The sequence below is a fragment of the Carassius gibelio genome, chromosome A4 (assembly GCF_023724105.1).
Source record: "Carassius gibelio isolate Cgi1373 ecotype wild population from Czech Republic chromosome A4, carGib1.2-hapl.c, whole genome shotgun sequence".
In the NCBI taxonomy this organism is placed as follows: Eukaryota; Metazoa; Chordata; class Actinopteri; order Cypriniformes; family Cyprinidae; genus Carassius; species Carassius gibelio.
The window spans coordinates 4947408-4958142 of record NC_068374.1 but is presented as its reverse complement, the minus strand read 5'-3'; the positions used below and the strand labels follow the sequence as shown (position 1 = coordinate 4958142).

Here is a 10735-nt window from a genome sequence, read left to right as displayed (position 1 = left end):
TTCTCAAAAAAACTCATCCTATATGATTTATAAGCGTTTTGAAAAATGGGGACATGGGTTATGTCCTCATAAGTCTCCCTCTCCTTGTAATACCTGTGTCATACCCATGTCATTATACAGACTTGTGTCCTGATATGTCACAAAAACAAGAGCGCACACACACACACACACACACACACACACACACACACAAGTAGGGGTAACTGCAGCCTGGAGCAGTGGGTGTGCCGAAAGGTTTCTTATTGGTGGAAAGAAAGGTAGGGGCCGTGCCAAAAGGCTTAGAGAAAACGTCTCAGGTTACGTATGTAACCATGGTTCCCTGAGTAGGGAACGAGACACTGCGTCCTCTAGGGGGCGCTTTGGGGAACACCTCGTCGTGACCCGTGTCTGAAGCATACAATGAAAAAACACCAACTTGTTGGCCGTCGACAGCCTCCGACGTCACTACCGGCGCGACTATAAATCAGCACCGGGAGAGCACGTCATTATCTTCTTCGTCTGAAGCTTGCGTCCGAAGCATGGCAGAGAGCTAGAGGACGCAGTGTCTCGTTCCCTACTCAGGGAACCATGGTTACATACGTAACCTGAGACGTTCCCTTTCGAGGGAACTTCGAACTGCGTCCTCTAGGGGGCGCTTTGGGGAACAGTATACCCACGCCGCCATGCTGAGGGGAATGCAGGCCAGAATCATGGCGAGCACTAAGTACCAACTCTACCATTACTATGGGAGTTGCCCCTGGGACGTTTAGACGGCTGTCTGTGACAGTACCCCTTACGGCCAAAAGGCCTAAACTACATACCCAATTTAATTGTTAGGGCCTCTGCCCTGGGTAGAGCTGAAGGCTTGGAATCAGGAAAGATTCCTTTAAAGGGATACGGCTAAGAACCTAGCATTTGTACCAAGTCCTGCCTGTCACACAGGGGCTACCGCTAGCTTACGCATAAGCTTGCTGAAAGAGCTGTCTCAACAGTTCTCTAGTAGCAACACCCTGTTTAGATAGGTATCCGAGGATACATAGGTGGAGTGGCGCCCAAGATGAACAGGGCTTTTACCAACTCAAGAAAGGGCACGAAGCAACCGCGCGAAGCCCTCACCATATAGGATTTTAGAAAGAACGCAGAATACTAGCGTGCAAACTTACCACAGTGTGGATTTCAGAAAATGTGCAAAGACTACACGTGCACACTTACCATAGCATGGATTTTCAAATACTGTTCTAAGGAGGGGCTCTCGTGGCACTCTGATAGAGCAGCTCATAGATGGAATGTTGCATCTTAAAACAGTATGATTGAGAGTCATCAACTCGATCTATGGAAACAATACTGGAGCGCTCTGGGAAAAAAAGAGAACTCCGTCTCGTACGAGAGGAGAACTCCGAGCTCAGAGTAGCGCACTCATAGGTGACCCTTTTTTGGAAAAAAGGGGAGCGCTGCTAAATTACCACGAGAATCACCCAAATAGCCCCTCATGTTGAGAAAAGCGATGCTTGAGGTGTATAAACAAATACACACTGGCTGAATGGAGCCCAAGGAACCAAGGTCTAATCATCTCAAGAAAGGGAACGAAGCGTTACCCCTCATCGTACAAGATTTCAGAAAGTTTGCAGAGTCTTGCATGCAAACTTACCACTTGTGGATTTTTAGAAAGTGCGCAAAGCGTTCACATACACACTGACCACCATGTGGTTTTGAGAAAATACACAAAGCTTAGCGTGTGTACTTAAAGGTTCCTAAGCATCGTAGAGGAGCTGAATCTCACGGGAGAGGCAAGCTCAATTTTACAAACCTCGGGAGAGGGGAGCATCACCTGAGGCAGCATATACAAGAAGACTTCTGTAACTGCCACCTCCACTTCCCGGTAGATACGACAGCACCCCTAAGCGGCCAGGAGACCCCTCGGGGTGACCTGGCCACACATCCATGAAATTCCCTGCAGTGCTGTGCCAGGCCTGATGATCAAGGAGGCTCCCTCAGAAACCTGTGATCTCAGCCGCCTAATACCGGAACATGAAGCCGGATGGCTGCTGCTGGCGAATGTTTAGTAAACACTGTAACTGAGCACTGCAAAGGAAACTCAGACAGAGTTTATTAGAAGACACGTAACCACCAGCAATTAAATACACATAAGTATATACAGAGAGGGTTACATTTACTCACTCACCCTCCTACGCCGGAGCCCCGCTCAAGGGGTACCTCCTTTTAACCTGGACCATCAGTTTCAGGTTGGTTGCTATGGACATAGAACCATAAAAAATATTATAGGTCCAGCATAGGAGACTTATGCGAGAGGTTTCCACCTAACCTCGATCAGGTGGAGAGCTGGTGGTTACAGGGGAATTAGGAAGGGGAGGATAAAAGCAGAAGTTAACCTTTTGAAGTCGATTAACGCATATACGCGTTATGTCTTTTCTTTTAGTAGATACCTCGGTATCATTCTGATTCGGACGAGAACGCTGCCTCGTCTAGATCATACCTCTTAGGTTCTGCTTACCTCCTCGTGACCCACGATTCCTCTAACCCCTGCCCGCAGGTGGGGGAGGAGCGCGAGTTGCGACACTAGCCTTCTGTTCCCGTCTTTGATCCTCAGATCGAGACAGGCCAGGACCCCTATGTTGTTTGGGCTCAGACCTGGACCTTCGTGGGACGAAGGATCTGAAAGCAGCAGAGCGCGCCTACGTCTCCCTGAACTTTTCAAATCGCCGCCTCAACGGAAATACCGAAAAGTTCAGAAGGCGAAACCTGAGAATCGAGCAGAAAGCATTTTCTTTCCTCCCGATGTCTGTTCATCCACAGATGTCTCTCCGCTGCCACCATGGCCGCCATAGTCCTGCCCCATGGCGGAGGCGGCCTGTTTGGTAGCATGGAGAGAGATCCGTGGTGTGGCGCAGCTCAGCTACCAGATCAGAAAAAGGCCCCAGCCTCTATCCAGGTCTCTTAGCAGATCAGTCTGATATGCTTGAAGCACCAGCATTGTGTGTAATAAAGCCACAGCCTGACCTGCTACTGCGTATGCCTTGGGATGATTTTCTGAAGGGGCTTAGATGGCAAGGAGGGAGATTAAGAGAGGAGGTTTCCCCTGCAGAAAGAAAACATTTTTCACATATAAAAATGTATAAATTATTTATAAAATTTTTAGCTCTTTCTACAGGGGCATTCCCTCCTAGCCGCTTTCACGTATCACCTCGATGTCGGTAGATTACTTTAATGCCGAAACCGATGGATGCAAGAAGAAAACGGCATCTTTCATTTCTTTTTAATCTCTGTATGGAGATCATGCACAAATGAAAGGCTCACCTGAGCTGGAGGGTTATGGTCAAAAAGGTAATTTTCGCTCAATAACCTCCAACAGCTCTACATACGCAGGGCAGGAGAATTGAGAAGGCTCAGCCTCAGCTTCTTCACCATCCTTAAATATCTCCTGCTTTTCCTGGGTAAAAACCCAGCAGAGCACTAACCTCAGTATGAGAAAGTGTTAAAGATATAACATCATCCTCCCAAGGCTCTCTCTCGTCCGCCGCCCCTTTTTTTTTTTACGATCTCGAAAGGGAAAGTCCCTCTTCAAACCATTCAGACAGATCCATCTGTATTCTCACGAGCTCATTTTCTTTCCTGCCTCAGCGTGGACAGATCCTGAACCGCGGGAAGCAGATGGCTTGCCTTTTTTTTTTTTTTTTTAGAAGAGAGACGAACGAGAGCGGAGCTTTTTCCATCGAAAAAACGCTCACAGTGCACGCAGATTGCCTCCTCAAAGACATCGCGTGCGTGCTCTTCACCCAAACAAATGACGCAAAGATCGCGTGTGTCATCGGGTGTCAAATAACGCCGACACGAATGCACACATCGTCTAAACGCTTGCTAGTTGTCGCCATGATAAACAGAGAAAGATCGCCCTTACCGGTTCTTTCAGATGCACGCTTCAAACAAAACAGTCAGTTGAAGATGAAGAAGATAATGAAGTGCTCTCCCGGTGCTGATTTATAGTCGCGCCGGTAGTGACGTCGGAGGCTGTCGACGGCCAACAAGTTGGTGTTTTTTCATTGTATGCTTCAGACACGGGTCACGACGAGGTGTTCCCCAAAGCGCCCCCTAGAGGACGCAGTTCGAAGTTCCCTCGAAAGGGAACTGGCTGTTCCACCTAAAGGCGAGCCATACTCTAAATCGCTATTGGCCTATAGATTAATAGAAAGCAATAAATTAAACACATAATCCTATGAAACCAAATGAAATTCATCCAAGGTAAAAACAGTGTTAATGATGTAAATAATATTATTTTAAATTACTTTCGAAAGTACCTTCAAAACGGCTTACTGACGTCATCACCACTGCATTATGTTATTGTATCTTAACAAGTAACTGTCAGGAGAACAGTACAAACTCCAGGACTGATCATTACGTCCAAACACACACACACATCACCCCGTCTCTTCCTGCTGATACTCTTATATGACACTGATATACACACACCTTCACCAATTCAGAGGATGGGTAACCATACTTGGCAAATGTCATGACTTTCACTTAAAAAAAAAAAAAACACAGTATAAAACGGATCTTTATTTTTCTGCATTGATACTCTTCAGCTTTTGTTTTCATATGGCTTTCATATGTTTCATAGCTCAGATATACAATATGCTCATCTGAGTGTGATAGTATGACACAGAGACAGAAATAATTTTATCTGCTGTCACATGATTTCCAGCATGTAGTTGCTGATTGTGAAAGTGAAACCTTGTGTTAAACTGAACATTAGGGTTTATGGTCAGTAGCGAATCAGAGTGCCAGAGAGAGTGACAGACCAGACACAATCTCCTGATTCTCTCTGACCAATCAGCATTAAAGGGCTGGACATTAAAAGCTGTGTTATATATAAGGGCAAAATATCATGAACGTTCATCACACAACTCAGATCAAGCTGCTGCAAGGTAAGGAAAAAGTAATTCAGTTCATTTATACCCAATTAAGATTATATATATTTGTATTATATTTAAAAAGGTAGACATATATTCATAAAATGAAAAAGATTTGTAGTGGAACAGTGTTTCTCAAACCAGGGCTGCGTGAGATGACAATGGTTGGGGGGGGGGGGGGTATAATGGGAGTGCCGTAAATGGTCAAATACATTATATCCAATCAGCTTATGTCATCTTTTACAGTCAAAACGGACTGCATCCACACAAGCAGTGTGCATGTGATAGGATGCCAGCTTATTATGCTGCTTTAGCAAATCGCGCTGCTGTTCAATGCATCTTTAAAGTAGCTCTTCACTTAATATCACAAAAAGCCAATATTGACATGGACTCAGATCAATTTAAACTCTCTTTAATACAGACACACTCTGTGCATTTTATTTTTTCATGTTTATTATACTACAGGGCTGTTGAATGCTTGAATCTGATTGACTGACGAATGTCTGCACAAACACTTGAATATGAATAATAAAACAGCACATTTATTTTAGGATGGGATCCGCATAAAAAATAAATCTCCACAAGTCTACAACCGAGACAGATGCAGTTATAGCCTGTAAATTAAAGGCTATTTGACATTTTAAAATGATCTAACAGCTGATGCCATTCCAATGGGCTCGGTGCACAAGATGGTGCCGGTGAGCTTCAGTGACGTGAGTGTGTGCATACTTACTTCCGGTCTTGCGACGCTCGCATTTACTGTAAGGGAAACTTACGTAGGAAACTTGGCTAGATGTATATAATTAATGATTTTCAAATTTAACAGCGAATAGTGGTATATCAAAAACATGGGGAAACATCTTCCCTAAATTTTTGCATACCTCTGTGTGGAAATTCATCAAGATACAACACGGTTGTAATTTGTTGATTATGCAGATCATTGTCAGCGTCAGGTTAATCCGTCCACAGGGATTTCTTCTTTCAAACACAAACCACTCAAATATGCAATACTTTACATTTTCGAAGTGCTGGTTTTGTTCTGACTTTTATGTAAGCTCAAGGTTTCTACTGTCAAACGAGATGCACAGAGATTTCTGATAAAGCATGTTTAACTTATTAACTATACTTGATTACAATTTATAGCTAACTGTACAATTAAACGTAATGTAAGTATGGTAAGTTTGCATTGATTAAAAGATCGCTGTTTGGATGCATGTGTGTTTTTATCAATGTTTGTTTTGTGAAAAATCTGCAGCACAAATCATTATTTTATTTTTATTAATAAAATACTGTCTATGAGCAGTGCATGTATATTGTTATTCTTTTGCATTAATTATCAGATAAAACATATTAAAATTAATCATGTATTAGTTAACTGTGTAAAATAACAAAATATGTTGTGAAAATAATGATGAAACAAACTGATGTATGTACACAATTGAGAAATGGATACTTATGAAAATAAATCACAGCCCCCAATTCATTCAGCAGACCCAAACATACACAGTTTCAAATCCACTGGCTCAGTTAATATTTATAGTATAGTGATAATAGCAGTGTAAGTCTTATTTGCATTTGAAGTGATATCATAAATCCCGGGAATCCAAGATGGCAGAGATATGCCCATTTGTTTATTTTGATTGTTTTAATAAATCTCTTTTACATTAAATAATAAAGATACAAAGCAGGTTAAGTTAGATATTATTGCACAAATAATTATAAAATGCTATAGACTGCGAATAAGATTGCAGTTTCACATTTTGTATATGCATTACAAAGTTATTTATGTTAACATGCAGTGATAAATAAAACCCCAAAAATATGTAGACAAAAAAGAATAAATTCTGTGCGTCACACTCAGCTTCATCAAACCTTGCACTCTGATATTTTAAGGAATATGATACACACCTGCATTTAAATGTGACTGCAATTTTATTTAAATTGTATGAAAGCTAGCCTCCCTTTAAAATCACTGAACTTGTTAATTAATAAAGCTATTTTTTACATTGTGTGTACTTTGTTGATTATAATTAGAGAACTTTTTGTTAGTCTGGCCTAAATAATGACAACAAAATTATTCACTTCCTCAAGTTTTACTAAAACAATGGAAATAATTTATAAAACACGCAACAATTTCAAAATCATAGCCTTTTGAAGTTTAATTGTAACATTAATCCATATTGAAATTTTTGGCCCGGTTCCCCGATAATGCTCTCTCTTAGCATGCCAAGAAGACTTTGAAAGATATATCTTACCAAAGTTGTTTATGCTCCTAAGTGTGTTCCCCGAAGTGTCCCTTAGGAAGCTTCTTAACCCGTTGCCTCTTACGTCCGACGTTACAAGAGCGCTGTAAGTTACTTTACAATCAGAATTGATTGGCAAGCAGCTCCAGTTACTTCTGTTTAATGCGGTATTTATTGCCATTGGTTAATTTTCAATAAAAAGCAAACTATAAACAGAGAGAGAGAATTAGATACAGAATATGGTTGGGAAGCAATGTATAAAATGGCACCTAGCTTAGACCGTAGCCCTCTCGCACCACGTCGATGAAGCTCCCTGTAGCAAAAAACCTCAGCGCTGCAAGCAGCTGAGCTTCAGGGCTTAAAGCTAAATTCTGCCGCATTAGCCTGGCAAGCGCAGGTCTGAGAAGGTCCAGCAGCTCCAAAATCAGTTGTCTTGGGAAGCAATTTTTTTTTTTTTAAATATAGCCACGTCAGGCAAAATGTCAAAAGGGCTCGTTGCCATAGTTCATCGTTTATTGGACACCACCATGCTTACCCATTTATAGATAGATTAGCCATTTAGAGCCAAATTGTTTGCATGATTTTAATTATCAAAAATGATTGCCAATTTGCTTTAATTACATTACGAAATAGCCTTGGCTAATTACCACCATATTAGTTCTGATGCTAAATAAAGTCAACTTCATAAATAGGCCTGTATCCATTGCGAACATAATTTATTATTAGTCTTAAAATGTCCATAACATAAAATCATTGTTGAGCCACAACATTGTGAACATATCATAGTTTGACTTGTACTGTGCTGCGCTGATTTCTAAAGACTGCTGCACAGTGGCTTAGACTCGTGTCTTGAGCTCAAACAACGCTAACAGAGAGTTTACGAATGGTCCAGACCAACCTTACGAAAGGTTGACTTACAGAAGATATACTTAGTGTATGAACATGTCGGGAATTGTGCCATAAGATTAAGAGAGAGGTTAAGGAATAGGTTAAGAACTACTTAGCGATAAGAACGTTTTGGGGAACCGGGCCCTGGGCATTCCGTTACAAAATTCAAGGCCTCTTGAAATCATGGTTGCACTTTATTTTACAGTACGTGTACTAACATGTACTTATAGTGTATTTACAATGTATTTATCTAAGAAAGTTCTGGTACCACGAGGTAACTATATGGGGTAGGGTTAGGTTTAGGGGTAGGTTCAGGGTTAGTACCTAGTTATTACATAGTTATTGTAATTACTATAATAAGTACATAGTATGTACATGAGGAACAAGACTGTAAAATAAAGTGCTACCGAAATCATAGTTTAGACTTTCTCATACAGTTTAAGACTTTTTATGACCTTAAATTTGATAAAACTACATTTAAGACATCTTAAGAGTTTTTTAAAGGACCCACAGGCACCCTGAGTTATGAGACATTATTTTCGTGTATGTCTCTCAGAAAAACACCTTCAGGGAGGCAAAAATGACTTCAGGCCTTAAAGGGTTAAGACAAAGCAGAATCCTCTGCCGGCTGGTCGCTCGCTCCTTTACAACAAGCTGGACTCGCGCTAACTTTGTTAGGTTTTTTAAAAATCAGTCTTTCGGCTTCAGCTAATCAGTTTTGGAGCATGCAAACAATGTGATTCCAACACCTAGACATGCAAGAAAACTTGCATTTTACCTGAGGGAATATGTTACGGCCCATTACCATTTCAAGGATCGTGAATTCTAAGGACACAGGCTGAACATATAACAAAGAATCACAACCCCTGATGTGAGTTCTTTCTAAATAAGCAAACGTGAACTAATAAATAAATACATACACTACCCGCAACTGAACAGTAAGAAATATACCAAATATCAAAACAACTTTATACGTTAAACCTAAGCTTAACATAAAACAAACAAAACCGCCTCCAAGAGGCGATGAGAGACACTGGTGAATGGGAAGCGGAGCAACGGAGAGAAAGAGAGCACCGCCATTGCCCTCTCGAAGCCTTTTATCTGGTATCCCCGATGATGTCACATAATTCTCGCGTAAGAAATCCTCCCACAACGCCACCTAAGGACTCAGAAATAATGAATCACACAGATACACATAACACCCTCACCCTTAAGTGAATAAATTGTAGAAATAATCTTTCTTACCCATTTTTTTTTTTTTTTTGCTTTCTTTGCTCTTTTTAACAAAAAGGGGGGGGGGGCAATTTATTCCTATTAGACACGTGATAAAGCGTCAGCGATAACATTATCTTTACCACGAATGTCTCGAATCTCTAGGTCAAACGTCTGTAAAAACAAACTCCAACGCATCAGACGTTGGTTGTTGTTTTTCATTCGGGCCAGGAAGACTAATGGGTTATGATCTGTGTAAATGATCAACGAAACAGAACCCACATAGACATTGAAATGTTGGAGAGCAAGGACGAGAGCTAATGCCTCCTTCTCAATGGTGGAGTAACGTTGCTGATGTTTATTAAATTTCCGTGAAAAATAGCAAACGGGATGCTCAAAACCAGTCTGATCTCGTTGGAGAAGTACAGCTCCAGCACCTGTGTCACTTGCATCAACAGCAAGCAAGAACGGAGAGGAAAAATCAAGAGCAAAAAGAATAGGAGAATTAATCAGAAGCGCTTTAATCTTTTGAAAACTTGTTTGACACTGTTCTGTCCATTTAAATGGTACTTTTGGACTGAGGAGATCAGTTAAGGGAGAGGCGACAACGGAAAAATGTACACAAAAATTCCTGTAATACCCAACCATGCCCATGTAGGGGAATTTACAGTTAAAACCCAAGGACCAGATATGTCGCAATGAAGACCAGGAGTCAGAGATGAGTTCAATTAATAATAATAATTTTACTTGAAGAAAATAGTTTGCAATTTCATCAGCAGAAGTCAGCTTCAACACTCTCGAAGGATTTCGCAGGCCGCCCCCAGTACAATACAAAATCAACCACAGTTATACCCTGACAGAGGATACTAATTGCGTCAATACATGAGTCAACAAAATTCTGATTGGTTCCAAAACCTAGATAAAACTCTCCAAAGACGTATATCTGATATGCTGGACACTGGCAGTTGATCGTTTGTCCTGGGTTCTCCCTGTACAGACAGATACTAACACACATACACAGAGAACTTATCCAAAATTCAAGGCTTTCTAGTACTGGCAAGTGTCTTATCATTACGATTGGATACACACACATAATATGTGGACATTAATCTTGAGGAAAAGAAATACAGCACACATAAGGTTACACATTTCACTATTGCTATAACTTGATTAATAGTCAAACAAGAAATCATGTAATAATATAATATAATATCAGTATGAAGGATATGGCAACTCGGCATCCACTCCTTCAGTCCCCCGTTTTAGATCAATGTGGGGTCTAATACCCCACATCTGGTCTAATAAATGAGGTCAGGTGTAGTTGTGATGCATGCTAATAATGCAGGCTGTTTGTCAACTTAAGCAGGTGCATATACTTAACATCTCTGGTACTGTCTGACATTTCTAGTAATAAACACATTATTTTGTACAAAATACTTCCCATATACATTCTTATTTCCCATATACATTCATCTACTTACTTAA

The 10735-nt window shown here is 40.9% G+C and overlaps 1 protein-coding gene across 2 annotated transcripts in view; it reads left to right on the top strand.

Moving 5' to 3' along the window:
• The first annotated feature begins 4771 nt into the window (after positions 1–4771).
• LOC127967419 (stonustoxin subunit beta) overlaps positions 4772–10735 on the top strand; it is a 123607-nt gene continuing 117643 nt past the window's right edge. The window contains exon 1 of one of the 2 annotated variants that reach the window (XM_052568319.1): positions 4772–4922. In XM_052568319.1, the coding sequence (XP_052424279.1) occupies positions 4883–4922 (40 nt within the window). In that variant the 5' untranslated portion in view covers positions 4772–4882. Of the gene's footprint in view, positions 4923–5440; positions 5621–10735 lie in introns of those variants that run through there. The other variant, XM_052568321.1, reaches the window with a different exon arrangement.